This window comes from Geotrypetes seraphini, chromosome 8 (genome assembly GCF_902459505.1).
Source record: "Geotrypetes seraphini chromosome 8, aGeoSer1.1, whole genome shotgun sequence".
In the NCBI taxonomy this organism is placed as follows: domain Eukaryota; kingdom Metazoa; phylum Chordata; class Amphibia; order Gymnophiona; family Dermophiidae; genus Geotrypetes; species Geotrypetes seraphini.
In genome coordinates, this window is record NC_047091.1 from 120,765,714 (window position 1) to 120,787,076 (window position 21,363).

A 21,363-nucleotide genomic window follows, 5' to 3' on the forward strand; every position below is an offset into this window, starting at 1 on the left:
GCCCGGAAGCGAAGGAATCGATGCCCTTGTACAGCTGTGGTCTCCGGATGTTGTTCTCTGTCTTCTCACCCTGGCCAATGATAGGCAGGGTTCTTCGAAGAATTGCGACTCATCCAGGTCGAGTCTTTCTAGTGGCTCCTGATTGGCCGCGTAGACCCTGGTACGCGGATCTGATGCGATTGAGCGCCTCCCTGGACCTTTTTGCTCGGGGCCCGGTGGCCATGGAAAATTCGGGTCGCTTTGCTCTTGAGCATGCGGCCTTAGAACGTAAAGGCTATTCGGAGCTGGTGATTGCTATGCTTCTCAAATCCAAGAAGTCTTCCACAGTGTCGGCCTATGCTAAGGCGTGGAGTATCTTCCAACATTGGTGTACTCAGGATCAGGTTGACGCTTTTTCGGCTTCTGTGTTTAGTGTTCTTGCCTTTCTCCAGGCTGGTCTGGCCTCACTGTGGCGTCCTTAAGAGTCCGGATGGCCGGTCTCTCATGTTTCTGAGCTCGGGATGGCCGGTCCTCATTGGCATTGCATACAGATGTGGTTCATTTCTTGAAAGGGGCTCTGCGGGTCCAGCCACCTGTTAAGAATCTGTTCCCATCCTGGGACCTTGATGTGGTTTTGTCGGGCCTTGTCAAAGCTCCTTTTGAGCCTCTTTGTGATGCCTCGCTTCTGGATCTTACGATCAAGACTGGTTTTATCCCAGGACAAACAGGCAGCATATTCTCACTGATGGGTGACGTCACCGACTGAGCCCTGGTACGGACACTTCAAGAACTTGAAAAAGTTCCTGATGCCCGCACCGCGCATGCATGAGTGCCTTCCCGCCCAACGTAGGCGCGTGGTCCCTCATTTTCTTAGTTTCCACGGAGCTAAGAAGTCGAGTTTCAACGGCTGTTGGAAAGTTTTTCATTCGCTGCCTTCCCGCTCTCGCAGTTTACTGACTTTTGTCAGTTTCTTCTTTTTATTTCTTTCTTAAGTCCATACTACATTAAAAAAAAAAACCAATTAAACTTTATTTTTTCTTTACCATTGTCGGTTTGGCCTTGTGGGGCCTTATGGATCGTCATTTTCTTTTCTCCCCTCTGCATGGCTCTTGTTCCGGGCTGGTTTTTCCTGCCCAATCTTCCTCCATGTGGTTGTTTTGTGGTGGAACTTGTCTTCAGCGCAGTTTCCCATCGACGCAGCCAGGAATCCGACACCAGTCCACACCGTCGGTGATCTTCTTTTGGTCTTGGTTTTGCCTGGTTGAGAGGCTTGGGGTGTCTTTTGGACACCCCATCTCTCTCTGAAGTGGTGGGTGCTAGAGAATGACACGGGGAAAAAATCTGTCCCCGTCACCGGCCCACCATCCTCTGCACCGCCCCGTCACCGCCGTTCCCTTCACCGCCCCGTCACCGTCATCCCTTTCACCGCCCCGTCACCGCCACTGCCATCCCATTCACCGCCCCGTCACCGTCCCCGCTGCATCCATATAAGCCTTAGTACTGTAATATTTAGCTTATTCCTTTCTTATAAATCAAAGTTCCTGCTGCTGAACTAGAGAAAGAGATGTTCAGCTGGCAGGGCTTTGTTTATAAATTTTTATCAACACAACTAATATACTATTTTATCCTAAAGCAAAAAATAAATAAATAAATATAATTTTTTTTTCTACCTTTGTTGTCTGGTTTCTGCTTTCCACATCTTCTCATTGAATTCCTTCCATCCACTGTGTGTCTTCTCTCTGCGTCTTCCATTTGCTGTTACTGTGCCTCTCCCTTAACCTCCCCCCCCCCAATTGGTCTAGCACCCATCTTCTTCCCTCCGCTCCCGCATAGTCTGGCATCTGTCTTCTTCCCACTCTGTCTTCCACATTTCCCTTGGGGGTCTGTTCCTCTCCACCCTCCTTCAGTGTCTGTTCTATTCCTTTCCACCACCACCCTTCCCTCCCTCCTTTACCATCTGTTCCTTTCTACTACCCTTCAGCTCCTCTCGCGTGGCCTATCTACCTTCCTTCCTCTTATTTTCATGGCACATTACAATGTAATTTGTGCAAGCCACTGGAGCCTGCAAGCTCGGTCCCTGTCCCATCCCCACAAACCATCTCGCTTCTGTGCTCCTATTTTCTCCATTTCTAATATCTCCCCTATGTATTTGTCATTGCCCCCCCCCCCCCTGTGTCCATATACCATCCCCATGGCATGTCCCCTTTATGTCTCTGTCCCTATGCCCCATGCACATAATTTCCCCTCTTTCTGTTACCTTCCTGTGTCCAGATTTCCCCTATCTTCCTCTTCCATACCAGTGTGTCTCTTCTTTTCAACCCCATCTAGCTTTTTTCCCTCTTTCTTCCCCCCACCCCCTGCTTCTAGCATCTGGCTCACCTGCCAGTCCTTCCCTTTCTTTCCTGCTGTGGGTTTTTCTTTTCTGCCCTTGGCCCAGAATCCTTTTCCCTTTCACTCCCTCCTTCCAATTTGAGCCGGGAACACTAGCGATCGCACGGTCCCCGCAGCCACTACCTGCCTGCCCAATCGATCCTAGTGTTTAGCCAGCTCTCTCCCTTCTCCTCACCTTAGTTTATAGGTTTTCTTTTTCGGCGACCTGCACGCTTTCCCAAAGAGCCACACGCGCGGCTGCTCAGTGTTCAATCTTCTGCTCTGCTGCAACTTCCTGTTTCCGGTAGCGTCAGAGCAGAAGATTGAACACTGAGCAGCAGCGGGTGCGCGGCTCTCTGATAGCGTGCGGGTCGCCGAAAAAGAAAATCTACAAACTAAGGTGAGGAGAAGGGAGAGAGCTGGCTAAACACTAGAATCGATTGGGCTGGCGGGTGTGAGCTGCGGGGACCGCGCGATCCTTCATGCCTCACTGCGGGGGACAAGACCATTCACCGCCCCGCGGGCGGTGAATGGCCTTGTCCCCATCGCCGCAGCGACTGCTAGTTTTCCTCCCCGTTTTCGGCGGGTGACCCGCGGCTAAAATGCGGTGGCCGCGGGTAAACCGCCACCGTGTCATTCTCTAGTGGGTGCTTCTTCATCACATGTGCTTTCTTCCCCTGAGTGGGGTTCGCAAAGCCTTCATATTTGCATGACGTTATTTTTTTTACAGATCCATTAGGGAATTTTCTGCAACTTTGGGAGTTGACTTTGTACAGTAATTTCTTTTCCTACGGAATGTCTTTTCCTTTCTTGTACTTATCTCAAGGGTCCTTTACTTCCGTTCCTTGATCTCTATGGGAACTTTTTTGACACGCCTTTTGAAGCGGTTAACATGTGTCATTGTTTCCCTCCTGGTGGAGTTCATCCTCACGGTTAGTGTGTAGGCTTCTGTCTTTCTGGGCAGAGTGGATAAAGCTGGGGACCGGTTAGCCAAATGGGCTTACTAGATTCCTTTCCTGCCTGAATGGTTTTACTTGGCATACATTTGTGTATACATTCCATGTAGCCGCTTTTCAATTTCAGTACCTGTTTTTGCAGATCTGTTTTTTACAGATCTGGTCTGCATCTGAGTGTCTCTTTATCATTACTCAATCAAGATGGTGCACAAAAACAGTGTCTTTCAACTCATCTGATAAATCCAATGGTCTTTATTAATCCAAAACAGAATCGTACATCCAAAGCAACTCAATGACTCGACATGATCACGTTTCGGCCATCCGGCCTGCATCAGGAGTCTACAAATTATGTATATAATATAAACAATAAAAAGTGAATAAACATAATTATACATAAAAACATGAACAACAAATATTAAAACTATATAATGTTAAAAAAACAGCAAAGAATAAACAGTATTTAAAAGGACGACATTAGTTAAAACAAAGACCTGCTGTGTCTGCACTAAATTATAAACGACCATAAAAGAGCTTTTTATCGAGGCAAAAATGAAAATTAACCCAAAAAAACAAAACAAATGAGCTCTGCATAAATAATAAATTAAAAATGGCTAATCATAAATACATGTATGGATAGAAGAAATACAGTAAAACAATAATTTGTTTAAAAAATAATCATCCAATACAAAAATATATAATAAAAATATTGTGAATGACCTATGGGTCTTATGGAATAAAGAGTACTGATCGTGAAGAAAATTTTTTTAAAAAAAAAAATATATATATATATATATATAACCAATATGAGTCGCAATATAAAACTCAAATAAGGATAGTTTAAATGTAATAAAATTAATAACAAACAGTTTATGGCTCAAGTAGTCATTATGGATGGAAAAAATGATTTCTTTAAGAAAAATATGAACAGATAATGAAAACTTGAAAACAATAATATGATAAAAACCTATGTTGCATCTGACACATATAAACTAGTTCAATAGGACAAAGAAAGGACTAACAATTAATGAAGAGGCCAAAATAATTGTACCTTAGAAGTCTTTGGGTAGCAAGTAGTCTTTAAATGGCAAATGGTCAAAAGTGAAACAATCATACCATTGCTCCTGCAGTAATAAAATACAATGGATTAAAAACTAAATGCAAAAAGAGGGGGCCTAAGGAGAACCCATTGTGAACAAACCAAAAACCAAGTTAAAAACAAATTGCAAGTGCCACAGAGAAACCGAAGAGGAAAGAAAAACAGAAAAAAAGAGGGGAGGGGAAACAAAATCCCAAACGAACAAAACTAAGCATAATGACATTGTAAACAGGCAAATACATTGAAAGCATTTTAAAAAGGAACACCAGAAAAACAATATGAAAGAGCAAAAACAAAATGAAAGTTGCAGAAAAATCGTAAAACTTACCAAGTTTGTAAATGCTGCAAAACCACACAGCCATGCAATGAGAGAAAACTTAGTCGGGAAAAGGCGTGGTTTAAAAAGGAAGCCTATAATGAGCATGTTGACATCATAAAACGAAAGAGAGGCTTGAAACACACAAAATCGGGGTAGAACACAGAAGATGAAAACAAAAGATTAATAAAGAAAATAAAGTGATATAAATGAGAAAAGAGACGATATAAAACTGTTTCTCAACCAACAGAACCCAAAAAAATATAGAGAGAGAGTGGCAGACCTAATTGAAAATGAGGGTTGAAACATAAACAGTGACCATGGAAACACCTGAGAATGAGTGATAAAAATAAAGGGGGAGAGAAAAAACCACAATAGAATGGATATAGAACTGATGTCAATAACACCCAACATAAAAAAATTAAAAATGAATATATATATGTGAAAAATATGTAGAAAAAGAAAAAATATATATATATATGCGAAAATGGGAATAAAAAATGGGTCACATATTGAACATGTTTGTATGGAGAATGTATAACAGAATGTTGCAACCCATACAAAAGTACAAAGCTTAAATAATATGATTAAAAGAATATAATATGACCCAAACTTATAAAAGCACAGACAAATTTGCAGACAAGGTCATAATAGCTAAAAACATAAAATTACATAAAAGGTCTCAAATCTAAATCAATGTTCAGCCCATATGGGCTAATGGTGTTAAAATTATGAATATAGCGTTGTTCCTCTCGCATAAGCAGAATATCTGGGTCACCTCCCCTCCATTTGGTCTTTACAACCCTCAATACGAAAAATTTTAAATCATCAATACAATGGTTATTTTCATACCAATGTGCAACAATTGGGGCTGATTGCACATTCCTACTGATACAGCTCCTGTGCTCAATAACTCTCGTCTTAATCATGCGTTTGGTTTTGCCAATATACCATTTCTTACAGGGGCATATGATCGCATAAATAACTTGTTAAGTCTGACAATCACTATATTCTTTTAATTGAACCTTGAAACCAGTGATCGGATGGTCATAACTTACCACAGTCATACTATGCCTACAGACCGAACAGTGCCCACATGGTATATGTCCAACTGGATCAGTATAAGTGGATGATGCTTCTGGTAAAGTAGAGGGAACCAACACATCTCTAAGGTTTCTATTCCTAGAGAAAGCTATGACTGGTGTAATCTTTTCAAAACAACTGTGAGATTGTAAAATATGCCAATTCTTTCTGATAATGCTTTGTATGTGACTGGAGAGGTGGGAGAACCTAAGGGTGCATACCAATTCTGGTTTGGACCTGACACCTACTGGGTTCAACAATTCTTCTCTATGTTTTGTTTGTGCTTTTCGGTAGCAGTCCTTAACGCACTTCTCTGGATACCCCCTAGCAATGAAGTTACGTGCCATTGAAGGGGCCTGTTTCTCAAACTCTTCAATGTCTGTACATAATCTTCGTAATCTCAAAAAAAGAGTGTCATTTTTTTTTTTAGTTTCTTCACGACCAGTACTCTTTATTCCATAGGGCCCATAGGTCATTCACAATATTTTTATTATATATTTTTGTATTGGATGATTATTTTTTAAACAAATTATTGTTTTACTGTATTTCTTCTATCCATACATGTTTTTATGATTAGCCATTTTTAATTTATTATTTATGCAGAGCTCATTTGTTTTGTTTTTTTGGGTTAATTTTCATTTTTGCCTCGATAAAAAGCTCTTTTATGGTCGTTTATAATTTAGTGCAGACACAGCAGGTCTTTGTTTTAACTAATGTCGTCCTTTTAAATACTGTTTATTCTTTGCTGTTTTTTTAACATTATATAGTTTTAATATTTGTTGTTCATGTTTTTATGTATAATTATGTTTATTCACTTTTTATTGTTTATATTATATACATAATTTGTAGACTCCTGATGCAGGCCGGATGGCCGAAACGTGATCATGTCGAGTCATTGAGTTGCTTTGGATGTACAATTTTGTTTTGGATTAATAAAGACCATTGGATTTATCAGATGAGTTGAAAGACACTGTTTTTGTGCACCATCTCGATTGGACATTTCCACTTTGCCCTTGCTTGTTTGATTTCTGTGGAATTGGTTTCCCTGTTTTATTGTGTCTTTATCATTACTCAACAGGACAGGTTATTGCATAAGTCTGCTTTGGAGAGGTGTTCCTGGGGCTGTACTGGAACATGTTTCCTCTTCATTATGGACCTAGTGAATTTCTCTGGCCGCATCTGTGTAGCAGTTTTCACTTTCACGGCAGCTGTCTTATCAGTTTTTCATGTACTCCTACAAGCCTAGCCTATCAGTTCTCTTCATTTGGAGGCTTTCTCCACTTAATCTTTTCACCCTGTTCTCAGACTGTTTTCTTTTGAGAGTCTACATGGGATCTTAGATCTTAGGCAGTCCTTCCTGTTTTTCTCCTGCTAATTCTCCTTTCAGGGTTATCTTCATTTACTGATCTTTCTCTTAATTGTCAAGGCCATTGAATGATGGTGTTTTTTCTGGATCTCAGACCTCATGGCTCTGCTTTCTGATTTTCCGGGCAGCCGCTACAGGCTCCAATTCATATGGCTTCCGAGCTGTATTCTTACCAGTTTGATTTGTTTCCTCCCAGATTCAGGGGGTATCTGCTTGTGCTGGCCACATCTATTCGATTACAGGGCCTTCTTGTTTTTCCATTTCCTTAACATCCGGGTTTTTTCCCAGTTGTTTTTTCCCTGAGAGATGGTTCAGATGTTTTTCTCACCCATCTCATTTTCTTTACCGTTTCATTTTCCGTATCCATTTTTCCTGTCTATGTTACTTTGGGGTACTTTTTACCTCCACTCTTCTGAGAGTGTTTCTTTTTCAGATTGTTTCAGTCTTCCAAATGTTGTTTCTTTTGAACAACAGGCATTCTCCTGTTTCTGTTATGCCATGGGTCAGAATACATTCTTGTACTCCTCAGTGGTCTTTTGTTTTCCAATGGTACCAGGCGAGGGCTTGTCTCTCAAAGCTTGTATATCTTTGATCTCCTCTAGTTTCTACGGAGGTTCCCTTTTTATTTGTTACTTCCTTGCATGGTCTTCATGCTTGCTGCATCTTTTTTCTGCCTGGGGGGTTTATATGGGCATTCTACAGCCTCAGGGTCTTTCGACTGCCAGGCATTGGATTTTTTTCCCTAATTTTTCTTATGATACTAGTTTTTAAGCCCGTTACATTAACGGGTGCTAGAATAGATGTGTCTGTCTGTCTTTCTTTCTGTCTCTCTCCTTGGCTGCTGTTTGTCTTTCTTTCTTTCTCTCTCTCTCCTTGGCCACTGCCTGTCTGTCTGTCTTTTTTTCTTTCTGTCTCTCTCTCTCATTGGCCACTGTCCTTCCTTCCTTCCTTCCTTTCTTTCTTTCTTCCTTCCTTTCTTCCTTCCTTCCTTTCTTTCTTTCTTCCTTCCTTTCTTCCTTCCCTTTCTTTCTTTCTTTCTTTCTTTCTTTCTTTCTTTCTTTCTTTCTTTCTTTCTTTCTTCATCAATGTGTGTGTCATTCTGTGTATATTCAGTCGGCACCTCTTGCTTTACACTACCCAAACTGTGGTCTTCTTCCCGGTTCTTGTCTTCACCATTCTCATTCTGCTGGGCTGCAAATTCGCCATTCACTGGGGCAGAAACATCTGCACAGGGCTCCTTCCTCTCTGTCTCATTCGTAGCTTCCTCTCCTGTTAGCTTCTCAACATTCATCATGCTGTTTTTGTTTGTTTTCTGAAGTGGCCCCCTCAGCACGGGCTTTGTTTTCCTTCTGATTTGGTTTCCTTGCTAACTTGGACTGCGGCTTCTTCACGTCATCACCAGTGTTGCTGTCACTATCACTGTCCTGCCCTGCCCTTTTTCCATCTGTTCTCCGGAACTGCCACACATGTCATAAACTGCCACAGGCTCCACCACTGTACGCATCGCAGAAGCAGCATTGAGAGAAAAACGCTGCACCGCGCTACCGCTGGCTTCGGCATCTTCTATCCACTGCGGCCCGCCCTCTCTGACTACTTCCTGTTTCTGCTAGGGTTGGCCGCAGTGGACAGAAGACGGCAAAGCCAGCGGTAGCGCGGTGCAGCGCTTTTCTCTTAATGCTTCTGCGATGTGTACAGTGGTGGAGCCTGTGGCAGTTTATGGCACGTGTGGCAGTTCCAGAGAACAGATGGAAAAAGGGCAGGACAGTGATAGTGACAGCAACACTGGTGATGACGTGAAGAAGCAGCAGTCCGAGTCAGCAAGGAAACCAAATCAGAAGGAAAACAGCGGTGCAGCGCTTTTCTCTCCATTTAAACGCGGGTGAGACGGCGAGAAGGAGGAGGTGGTGGTTTTGGCAGTGAGTGAAGGCGGGAGGGGGTAGTCGCTGGCTCTGCTGTGCTTTCCCGATCTGGCCGCCGCATACGCACTCTGGCCACGGACCTACGGATCAGGGATTACAGATCACGCAGGTCTGAGTGCGCATGCGCGGCTAGCGTTTTATTATATAGGATTTTAGGACCTCATGATTTTCATCATCTACTCTGTCCTCAAGTCCTCCTTCCTTGCAAGCCAATTCAGGGGTTTACACTACATGTGATTGAGCAAGGAGTCTAGGGCTCTCTCCAGTTATGTCAGGAGGCCCTGTTTTTGTGACCGTGGAGGTGATTGGTCATCTCCTCTTGCTGCTTTTCATGGGGAGCTGAATTTCCTAGCAGCTACTTTCAACAATTCTTTTTCTCCTGGATTGGGCGAACATATTTTTATATGCATTCCCTTCGCTTCTTCTCCTGTTGAGCTTTTTCATGAAGCTCACGAGAGCTGTTACCACCATGATGCATGGTGACCCAGTCAACATGGGTTCTCTCTTTGTCCACTCAAATTTTAGGGAGCCCTTTCTTCTTCTCATTTTCCTGCTCGGTCCACTCCAACTCAGGAATCTTTGATTTCTTCATTGGTTTTTTCTTTGGGCTGCGTCCATTTCATTTACATCTTTCTCAGCCCATTTGTTGATTTCTGCCAGGACACCAGCCACTCACCCTTGTTGATATCAAAAGTGGTTTCGGTTTCTTTCCTGGTGTCTTTTTCTCTGCCTGTTTCCACCTTCTTATCCGGTGGTATTTTTTTCTTTGTTTGCTTCTAGTCTCGAGTCTGTAGCTCTCAGACTTCTTTTTAATGCTATTGCATTTTTTCCCTTGATCTAACATACATAACATAGTAGATGACGGCAGATAAAGACCCGAATGGTCCATCCAGTCTGCCCAACCTGATTCAATTTAAATTTTTTATTTTTTTTATTTTTTTCTTCTTAGCTATTTCTGGGCAAGAATCCAAAGAATGGTCTCCGGACTCAAGAGTCTCCCATACGAGGAAAGACTGGGCAAACTGCAGCTCTATACTCTTGAGGAGCGTAGAGAAAGGGGAGACATGATTGAGACATTTAAGTACATCACAGGTCGTGTCGAGGCGGAAAGCGATATATTCTTCCCCAGGGGACCCTCGGTCACAAGGGGGCACCCGCTCAAACTCAGAGGAGGGAAATTTAATGGTGACACCAGGAAGTATTTCTTCACAGAAAGGGTAGTAGATCACTGGAACAAACTTCCGGTGCAGGTGGTCAAGGCCACCAGCGTGCTTGACTTTAAAAATAAATGGGACATCCACGTGGGATCCCTACGGGGGTCGAGCTAAGGAACTGGGTCATTAGCACTCAGACTTGATGGGGTAGGTCAGAAGAGTGGGCAGACTTGATGGGCTGTAGCCCTTTTCTGCCGTCATCTTTCTATGTTTCTACTGTGCTTGGGTTCCAACTGCCGAAATCTCTGTTAAGACTTACTCCAGCCCATCTACACCCTCCCAGCCATTGAAGCCTTCCCCAGCCCATCCTCCACCAAACGGCCATACACAGACACAGACCGTGCAAGTCTGCCCAGTACTGGCCTAGTTCAATATTTAATATTATTTTCTGATTCTAAATCTTCTGTGTTCATCCCACGCTTCTTTGAACTCAGTCACAGTTTTACTCTCCACCACCTCTCTCAAGAGCGCATTCCAGGCATCCACTACCCTCTCCGTAAAGTAGAATTTCCTAACATTGCCCCTGAATCTACCACCCCTCAACCTCAAATTATGTCCTCTGGTTTTACCATTTTCCTTTCTCTGAAAAATATTTTGTTCTACGTTAATACCCTTCAAGTATTTGAACGTCTGAATCATATCTCCCCTGTCTCTCCTTTCCTCCAGGGTATACATATTCAGGGCTTCCAGTCTCTCCTCATACTTCTTCTGGCGCAAGCCTCCTATCATTTTCGTCGCCTTCCTCTGGACCGCCTCAAGTCTTCTTACGTCTTTCGCCAGATACGATCTCCAAAACTGAACACAATACTCCAAGTGGGGCCTTACCAATGACCTGTACAGGGGCATCAACACCTTCTTCCTTCTACTGACTACGCCTCTCTTTATACAGCCCAGCATCCTTCTGGCAGCAGCCACTGCCTTGTCACACTATTTTTTCGCCTTTAGATCTTCGGACACTATAACCCCAAGGTCCCTCTCTCCGTCCGTGCATATCAGCTTCTCTCCTCCCAGCATATACGGTTCCTTCCTATTATTAATCCCCAAATGCATTACTCTGCATTTCTTTGCATTGAATTTTAGTTGACAGGCATTAGACCATTCCTCTAACATTTGCAGATCCTTTATCATATTTTCCACTCCCTCTTCGGTGTCTACTCTGTCGAGGAGCGCCCTCTTTCTGATTTCTCCTCTGGTTCCCAGTATCATGACAGGGGTTTTTCATGGTGGTAACCACCCTTTGTCATCTGGACTATTCCTGTGGTTCTTCCTGATTGTTGATGCTACCATTTATAACAATGGCATCAGCTCCACTTGAGTTTATTACCTGGAAAATGGTTTTTCCTTCTTTGTCTCATCTCTTCCAGGGGATCGGTGAGTTTCATGCCCTGCTAGCAGCTTCCTCCTTATCAGTCTTTCATCAAGCCAAGGTGCTTCTGTGTTCAAGTTTATTAAAAGTTTGTTATACACGTAATATCAAATAATTTCAATGTGTATGACAATAAAAATTTTGGGGAGGCAAAATAAAACAATTTGTACAAGTACACTTCCCCCTCCCCATTCGCGGTTTCAACAATCGTGATTTCACATATTCGCAATTTTTTGGGGAGGGGGAAAAAAGAAAAAACCCCAAGGTTTCGCCTTCCCCCCCCGGCATCCTGGCCTTACCTGGTGGTCTAGCGGGCTTTCGGGACAGGAGCGATCTTCCTACATTCCTGCCCCTTGTAGATCGCCAATAGGAAATGGCTGTGGGGAGTTCCCATCATAGTCTCGAGAGACTATGGGAACTCGCGGCAGCTATTTCCTATTGGCGATCTGCACGGAGCAGGAGCGTAGGAAGATCGCTCCTGTCCCGAAAGCCCGCTAGACCACCAGGTAAGGCCGGGATGCCGGGGGGAAGGCAGGAGGGAGGCGCGGGTGGGTCAGAGCCGGACCAGAAGATATTCGCGGTATTTCACCATTCGCGGTCCAGCTCTGCCCCTATCCTCCGCGAATCCGGAGGGAGAAGTGTAAACATATAATGTATGTACACAATAATTAGTGATACATAAGTGAGAGGGGTGAACTACAATTTTTAAGGAAAGTAAGGATACATTTAAGGAAAAAACAACATCAGGAGGGTAATGAAAAAATGTTTTACAAATATAGCTAAACCTAAAAAGAGAATGGACCTATACATAAGGTCTGGTTAAATTTAGGTATTTGAGCCTGTGTTCATGTCCACAGTATCTTATACTTAATATTCGGACTAAAGAAAAGTGATCACGTTAGTCCCTTTTACAAACGACTACACTGGTTACCACTCGAAGAAAGAATTCTATTCAAGTTATCCTGCTTTTGCTATAAATTAATCTGGGGAATGGCCCCTAATTACCTCCTACCTTATTTTGAATTCTATTCCCCCATTAGATCTACCAGAAACAATCAACCTGTTTGCATACCCGAAAATCGTTGGCTGCAGATATCGAACCTTCCTGGACAGAACTTTCAAGTTTCAAGCTGGTAGACAGCAATCATGGCTAGGCTATCTCATCGATACCGATAGGTTGATCTACAGCATCTTCCGGAAAGAACTAAAGACCACTTTGTTTAAGAAATTCTTGTCCTAGCCAGACACTCTCCTGTGAACATAACTTCAACACCTTATCCTGAATTTCTTCCTCACACTAGGTATCCACATTCCCTGTCTGCTAAAAATTCCCTCTTCATAATTGTATCCTGATATTTGCTGATGTTAGAATATTTTCAATTGTAAGATGTAAAATAGTTATTTATATATTACTTGTTGGAATATTCATATTTATCTCTATCTTTATATTTTTTCTTTATTTTTCATAAATTGTTTCTTCAGGTACTTTAGTTAGATTGTGAGCCTTTGGGACAGTTAGGGAAATTTTCCAAGTATCTATCTTATTTATTTTTATCTATTGTATCTTTGTAATGCATTATTTTTGTAAACCGCTTAGAAACCTCACGGTTATTAGCGGTATATAAGAATTAAATTAAATTAAAAAAATAAAAATTAAATATTATTTTCATTTCGCTCAGTCAGTTCTTCTGTCTGTGTTGTTTCCTGCACCTCGTTTTTCCTACAAGGATACTGGCTTTATATGTTTTGTCCTATAAGTGTTTTTTTTTCTCCTCCTTGTTACTCAGGTCGGAGCTGCAGTGATTTTATCCCAACCTTTTCTTTTGATTCAACTCATGGGAACGATTTTCACTTGGCTGATTGCCTCCCTCTTGTTCTCATTTCCTTGGCGGGCCTGGCACGGGGATATCGTGTCCCAGTCCCTAAGTTTTGAATTCTGGCAGCTTTTTGTTGTTTTCCATTCCTTCACTTCTCACTATTGTCTGGGGTTTTTTTTCTCCAGACGGGATGGGCATTTCGGCCATTATGTTTTACAATTGTATTTTCTTTGGCCAACTCTCCCACCATCCCATCTCTGTTAGCTTGGAGGTCACCCATCAGTGAGAATATACTGCCTGCTTGTCCTGGGATAAAGCACAGTTACTTACCGTAACAGGTGTTATCCAGGGACAGCAGGCAGATATTCTCACAACCCACCCACCTCCCCGGGTTGGCTTCTTAGCTGGTTTATCTTAACTGAGGGACCGCGCGCCTATGTCTGGCGGGAAGGCACTCGCGCATGCGCAGTGCGAGCGTCAGGAACTTTTTCAAGTTCTTGAAGTGTCCGTTGGTGATGTCACCCATCAGTGAGAATATCTGCCTGCTGTCCCTGGATAACACCTGTTACGGTAAGTAACTGTACTTTCTGGTCGCCATCATTTCTGCCCGTAGGGTTTCCGAGCTGCAGACGTTGTTTTGTAGGGACCCTTTCCTCCGAATTTCGGAGGAGGGAGTTTCACTTCAGACCTTTCCTTCCTTTTTGCCTAAAGTAGTGTCGGCATTCCATGTCAATCAAGAGGTATGTTTGCCTGTTTTTCAGCCGACAGGTTCCAAACATCAAGATTGTCTCCTGAAAAAGTTGGATGTGTGCAGAGTTCTGCTGCAGTAGCTGGAGGTCAAAAATGATTTTCGCCTTTCTGACCCTTTGTGCTGACTCAATCGGTAAAGCGAGGGGCTCCCATTTCTAAGGCCACGATCTCCTGGTGGATCCGTAGGGCCGTTTCTTCTACTTACATTTTGGTGGGAAAACAATCTTCAATGTTCAGGCGCATTCTGCTAGGAGTGTGGCTTCTTTGTGGGCAGAAGTGTGATCTGTTCCTCCTAAAATTTGCAAGGCGGTGACGTGATCATCTGTTCACACATTTGGCACATTTTACAGAGTGGATGTTGCTGCCAAGCGTGACTCAGTTTTCGGGTCCTCAGTCTTGAAGACCGTCGCATCAAGCCCACCCTGACTCTCTGGGAGACTGCTTTTGTATGTCCCTATGGTCTAGACCAGGGGTGTCAAAGTCCCTCCTCGAGGGCCGGAATCCAGTCGGGTTTTCAGGATTTCCCCAATGAATATGCATTGAAAGCAGTGCATGCAAATAGATCTCATGCAGATTCATTGGGGAAATCCTGAAAACCCGACTGGATTCTGGCCCTCGAGGACCGACTTTGACACCTGTGGTCTAGACTCTAGAATGTCTCACCTATTGCACTGGAAAAGGAGATTATGTACTTACCCTGGTAAGATCTTTTCCAGTAGATAGATAAGACATTCTAGACTCCCCACTCTGTCTTTGCTGTGCCTTTTTTCCGATTGCAGATTCAGATTTCAGACTTCATTGTCACATTTCTGCCTCCTTAGCTGTTACCATCTTGTTTTGTGGAGGCTGGTTAGCCCTTAGAGGCTGGGAATTAGTTGTACATAGGTTCACCCTGTTCTGGGAGTAGTTCCTGAGCTCCTTTGAAGCCTATGTTGGCGGATACGGGTGCTGTTTAGTTGTTTAAAGCAGAACAATGTTTAGCTTGTTGTTGCAGGTGCCTCTATTTCACAGATGTGTCCTTTCATGTTTGGTGACTGGGGGTGGAGCTAAGTTGGTCTGTGAAGTACTCTAGAAGCAGAGTGGAAAACCTGGAATGGTTCTCTTCCGCAGTCCATGCGAGTAAAGGGAAATAACCCCATGGTCTAAAAAGTGATTCCCAACCCTGTCCTGGAGGACCACCAGGCCAATTGGGTTTTCAGGCTAGCCCTAATGAATATGCATGAGAGAGATTTGCACATAATGGAAGTGAGAGGCAATCAAATCTGCTTCATGCATATTCATAAGGGCTAGCCTAAAAACCCGATTTAGCCTGGTGGTCCTCCAGGACAGGGTTGGGAACCACTGGTCTAGAATGTCTCACCTATCTACAGGAAAAGATCTTACCAGGGTAAGTACGTAATCTCCTTTTATTTCAGAAACTAAAATTAATAAAAGAGTTTCTGTACTATGGAGCAGTCGAAAACCATGTTGTGTAGGTGCAGGCAACCCTTAGAAGATGTATCAACACATTATAAATTCTAGCAATTTTGCCTGCCATGGAATATTTGCTACTGGATGATAATGCTCAACTTTACTCAAACCTACATTCAGTGCTTTCAGAATGGGTGTCAATACGGTATCAGCAAGCTGACCTGGATATAAACCCTCAATTAAGACCTTATTTATAAAACTAGTCAACCAACACATTGTTTTTGTTGGAATTGATCTTAAGAAAGAAGGATAAGTGGTTTAAGAGTGACATGTACTCTGTTCATGAGCATAGCTTCCCTTTGCCATGGACAAGAGAAAAATGACAAAACCAGAAGTATGACTGACCAGTGTGCCTGTGTTCAATCACAGTCCTGCGGAACAGTGAGGATACAGCAGCTGCAGAGGCGCTGGTGGGGAAAGCTGTGACGCACACTTTTGAGAAGGAGGATGGAAGAAAGAACAAATGGCGGGGATTAGTGCTATCCCGTTCCCCCATCATGACATCCTGGCATTATATCACATATGAAAAAGATCCTATCCTTTATATATATCCTCTCCTGCAGGACCAGAGGGATGGAGATCTGCAAATCATACCAGAGTCAGGTAAGTGCTGCCTAGAAACCCAAACCACTCTTGTGTTCATGGGTGAGTCCTTTATTCTAATGACTTTGTCCTAATTCTGGGTTTGTCAAGCTCTAGTATTGTGCTTTTGGTTTTTATACTGTATATCAGGGGTGCCCACACTTTATGGGCTTGCGAGCTACTTTTATAATGACTAAGTCAAAATGATCTATCAACAATAAAATTTAAAAAAAACACAAAGCACACTGAAAGGCAGAGAAAATGTTAATTATTCATATTCCGGGTTTTTTCAAAGAGGTCACGGCAATGTCACCTCAGTAACAAAATACAAAAATAGACAAATACACCCCCTCCCTTTTTACTAAACAACAATAGTAGGTTTTAGCACAGGGAGTTACGCTGAATGCCTCATGCTGCTCTCAATGCTCATAGGCTCCCTGCGCTAAAAAACGCTATTACGGTTTAGTAAAAGGGAGCCATAGTGCAAAATATAGACAGCAGATATAAATTCTTAAAACCGACATATTTTGATCACTAAATTGAAAATAAAATCATTTTTCCTACCTTTGCTGTTTGGTGATTTCATGAGTCTCTGGTTGCACTTTCTTCTTCTGACTGTGCATCCAATCTTTCTTTCAGCCTCCTGTATGTTTCCTCTCCTCCAGACCTCATTCTCTCCCCCAACTTTTTCTTTCTGTCTCCCTGTTCCCTCTTCTTTCTGTCTCCCTGTCTGCCCCCTTTCTTTCTTTCTTTCTCCGTGCCCTCCCCCAAGCCACTCGGTTTGCTGCCACCGCCATCGGGGAACAGCCCCCAAGCCACCGCTGTCCCAAGCTTTCCCTGCAGAAGCGTCGCGCTGACCAGCATTCCGCTCACTGACGTCAATTCTGACGTAGGAGAGGAAGTTCCGGGCCAACAAGGCATTTCTCCTCATTCCATCCAGCCTGAGCCCCATCTCTCTTTGATCCAGCATTTCCCTTCTGTGTTTGTCAGAATTACCATTCCACCTATTTTCCAGCATCACCCTTCTTTGTGTCCATCTCACCTATATCCCTATCTCACCACTTTTTCAGAATCTTCATTTGTCTCTGTCCTTGTCTTTACCCCATGTTCACCATTTGCCCTTTCAATGTCTTTACCTCCCCCCGCCACACACTTTTTCAGCATTACTTCTATGTCTATATTTCACCTCCTCTTCATGTCCCCTCTGTATCTCTATCCTTATTCAGTAGGTCCTGCTTACTCTTTCTCTTCTTTGTGTTACTATCTCCATTTTCAGCTTCCCCCCTTTTCCTTTGTTAATGCACCCTGTAGCCAGAATCTTTCCACCCTCCCTCCACTCCGGCCCAGCCCAGTATGAAATATTTCCTTTTATTTCCCTCCCCTCTCTCTTTCTCTCTCTCTTCTGCTCCCTCACCCACGAGTCCTGCATCTGGCCCTCTCCCTTCTACCTGCACCTGGCAAAACCCCCCTGCTCTGCGGCTCTCTTAAGCAACTCGTCAGCAGCGGTGATCAAGACAAGCTGCCGACATCGAGGCCTTCCCTCTACGAGTCCCGCCTTTGTGGAAAAAGGAAGTTGAAACAAGCGGGATCGCAGAGGGTAGGCCCCGACGTCAGAAGCTTGTGTCGATCACTGCTGCTGAGTTGCCGAAGAGAGCCGCGGAGCAGGGGGTGTGGCCGGAAGCAGGTAGAAGGGAGAGGGCTGCTGGAAGAGGTAGAAGTTCCGGAGTATGACACCGACCCGGGCCAGGATGATTTCTTTTTTGGCTGTTGCTGCTGCCGCCACCACGCCCCCCCCCCCCCCCGAAATGACAAAAACAGCCTAATGCCCGGCGTCGGCGTCTTTGACGTCGGGGAGAGGAAGGCTGATAGGCCCGGTAGATCGGGACGGCAACACGAGTCTATCACAGAGCCCGGGATGGGCTCTGGGATCGACTCAAGTTGCCTTCCTGAGCTACCGGTCGATCGCGATCGACGCGTTGGGCACCCCTACTGTATATACTCGAATATAAGTTGAGACAACCCCCTTCCCCCCCAAAAGGAGGAAAAATGGTTGCCTCGAATAGAAGTCGGGCAGCTTAATATTTAAGTGTCCTGCCCCGTCAGGCTCTGCACCCAACCCCCTTCCTTCCTCCCCTCCCCTGTCAGGCTCTGCACCCAGCACCCTTCCATCCTCCCCTCCCCCATCAGGCTCTGCACTCTCCCTCCCATGCTCTGCCTTCTGTCCCCCCTCCTTGCCCTTTCTTTCTATCTCTGCTGAGAATCCTGCGAGAATTTGCGGGAGCCAGTATGGAAGTCGCTCAGCGCCAAGAAGCAGCGCCAAATCGCATTGCTGCTCCTGCCGCTGAGATGGACTAAGCGGATCTGCGCAGCCAGTTAGCAGCAGGGCAGGAGTTCAGAAAGCTTGCTCCTGCCTGCTGCATAAGAACATAAGAAACGCCCTCACCGGATCAGACCGAGGTCCATCTAGTCCGGTGCTCCGCACATGCGGCGGCCCAATTAGGTACTCATTTTTGGAGACCTGACTTTACCGTATCCCTCAATATGATATGCAAGAAGGTGTGCATCCAACTTGCGCTTGAATCCCAGTACCGTAGTCTCTGCCACAACCTCCTCCGGGAGTACATTCCAAGCACCCACCATTCGCTGAGTGAAACAGAACTTCCTGACATTTGTCCTAAACCTGCTGCCACTTAGTTTCAGGCTATGACCTCTTGTCTGAGTCACATCTGAAAATGTTAGCATTTCTGCTTCTTGGTCTATCTTATCAAATCCTTTTAATATTTTAAAAGTCTCTATCAAATCCCCTCTCAGTCTTCTCTTCTCGAGGGTAAACAGTCCCAGTTTCCTGAGTCGTTCTTTGTAGCTCAAATGCTCCATTCCTTTGACAAGTTTCGTGGCTCGCCTCTGCACTTTCTCCAACAGAGTAATATCCCTCTTGAGGTATGGACACCAGTGTTGGACACAGAAAAACTAAAATTCCTCAAAGCTGCCTAAGTGACTTCTCTCCTTGTACCATGAGAGCTAAAGGAGCTAGGTTGCAAATTCTTTAATTTTTTTTTTTTCTCCCCCTCTATCCCGTTTCTGCCAAATTAATTTCTGCTGCTGGGCTGTGACGTAGCAAAAAAAGAGAAGCACTTACTGACATGCTTCATCTCTTCCAAGTTTTCGGCAGTCTTTCTTTACACCTCGTAATCCTGCTTGCATGTTGAGATTTTGGAAAGTGTAACCTGAGAGAGCAAAGTGCTTATCAAAGTATTCCCTGCTGATTGGCAGGCAAAACGTTGCCAACTCCAGCATTCTGCTTCACTATCCTTTAGCACATATCACTTTTTTGCACCTGGGTCTGATTTTTAAAAACTGGGCATCTGCAGGCACTGGCGGGTGAGAGGACATGGAGGGTCCGCTCCAAAAATATCATCGAAATATACTGTGGTTGGTTTCCCCTTCCTGCACCTCTACCAACAATCAGCAGAGGTAGAAAGATAGGGCATGGAGGAGGAGTGGGGCAGAGCCTGGCCGTGGAGGCCTTAAAAAATTCTGGGAGGGGGGCATTAACCCGAATATAAACCGGGACCCCCATTTTTTGGGCCAAGTTTTTGGCCCAAAAATCCAGGTTTATATTCGAGTATATACGGTAGTATGTTTTTCCCCATCTGTACTCTCTAGGTTAGGTTTCCCTCTAAAGTGAGGATCTGTGTATAGGCCAGCTGCCTTAAAGAAAGGCAGCTGCTAAAACTTCATCTTGCTAACCTGCCCTATTATTTTTCTCTTTTCTTACAGAGAATAAGCATTTAGTGCCCCCTGGGCAAGAACCAGGAGCAATTGAAGCGGAGGACAATCTTGTGGGAAAACCTGTAGAGTATGTCACTGAAAAAGGAGTGAAGAAGACAGGAATGTTTATTTACCGTGTTCCAGCCAGGCCTTCTGTCTACTTTGTTAAATTCGACAATGACTTTTATATCTATGTCTATGACTTGGTGAAAGCTGTTTGAGCAGAGTGGGATGTGGCTTAGATTCCAAGATGCGTGTTTTCCTTTTCTTTAAATTAGTAACACTACCCGTCCATTTTCTAAAGACTGGTCTGTTCCCCACTTGGCTGAAATAAGAAGTGGAGGATACCAAACCATGAAGATGGGAGAGGCAGAGGTTTTAGAATACAATATACTTTCATTGTACTAATTAAAGTGGAAAAAAACTGTGCCACTGTGATATTGTTGCCTTAGTCCTGAGTTGGAGGATACTTTCCTGTAATACTGCAGATTTCTGACGTGGACCAATGTTGAGCCTTCAACTTTGTGTTGTAATCTAGTTCTCTAAAGATAATATTCACTGGAGTCAAAGGCCATTTAATGTAGCATATAGTGAGCTGATTGATATAGACATGTATAGTAATCATTCTGAGCTGTTTGTGTGTAAATGGTCAAATGGCTGTTAACTTAGTATTTTGAACATACTAGTCATATTTGCTGATATGTTTTTGTGTGTGTGTGTGTGGGGGGGGGGGTTTAAATTTTTTTTTGTGCTGGATTAATGTCAGGGAAGTAGTTTTGTATGTTTGATTTAATGTTACCACTGGAGAAAATTGCCTCCTCAGTGGCTGTGCCACACATCTGTAAATTTGTAGAGGTTTGCCTTGTTTTGAGTTCTGATACTGTTATGGATTAGTAATTAAATTAGGCACAAGTGTGCTTGAGATACCCTTAAGAATCTGTCTCTTGTCTACTGTATAATACAGCATTTTAAGTGCTGCTTGGTATAAAACACAGCTGAAAAGAGTATTGTACTATAAGCAAGAATTAGAATCCTATAACCTTACTTGTGTACAGCTCAAACAAGATTCCTGCTGTGTTACCAAGCTATTAAACTGCTGTAAAAGGAGAATCGTGTGGCTAGGGCTATGACTTATCTCCAAAATCTGTCCTATTTTGGAAGTAAATCAGGCTAGAAATTGCTTGCCTTCTGTATTGCTTGGTAGAGTCCTTATGAATGGGTTATATGCCTCATTACTACCAGCAGGTGGAGACTGAGCACAAACATGTATATCAAGCTAGCTAGAATCTGCCCCGCAACTCAGTCTGT

At 43.8% G+C, this 21,363-nt stretch overlaps 2 protein-coding genes across 6 annotated transcripts in view; one reads left to right on the top strand and one right to left on the bottom strand.

Moving 5' to 3' along the window:
- The window catches only part of LOC117366210 (survival of motor neuron protein-like), a 72,541-nt gene extending 67,600 nt beyond the window's left edge, over window positions 1-4,941 (bottom strand). The window contains exon 1 of one of the 5 annotated variants that reach the window (XM_033957444.1): window positions 4,730-4,941. In XM_033957444.1, the coding sequence (XP_033813335.1) occupies window positions 4,730-4,825 (96 nt within the window). In that variant the 5' untranslated portion in view covers window positions 4,826-4,941. Of the gene's footprint in view, window positions 1-4,353; window positions 4,432-4,729 lie in introns of those variants that run through there. The other 4 variants (XM_033957446.1, XM_033957441.1, XM_033957445.1 and 1 more) reach the window with 4 other exon arrangements.
- LOC117366212 (spindlin-W-like) overlaps window positions 1-20,988 on the top strand; it is a 53,490-nt gene extending 32,502 nt beyond the window's left edge. The window contains exons 3-4 of the mRNA XM_033957448.1: window positions 16,072-16,305; window positions 20,065-20,988. Coding sequence (XP_033813339.1) covers window positions 16,072-16,305; window positions 20,065-20,276 — 446 coding nt within the window. The 3' untranslated portion in view covers window positions 20,277-20,988. The remainder of the gene's footprint in view (window positions 1-16,071; window positions 16,306-20,064) is intronic.
- Window positions 20,989-21,363: the final 375 nt, after the last annotated feature.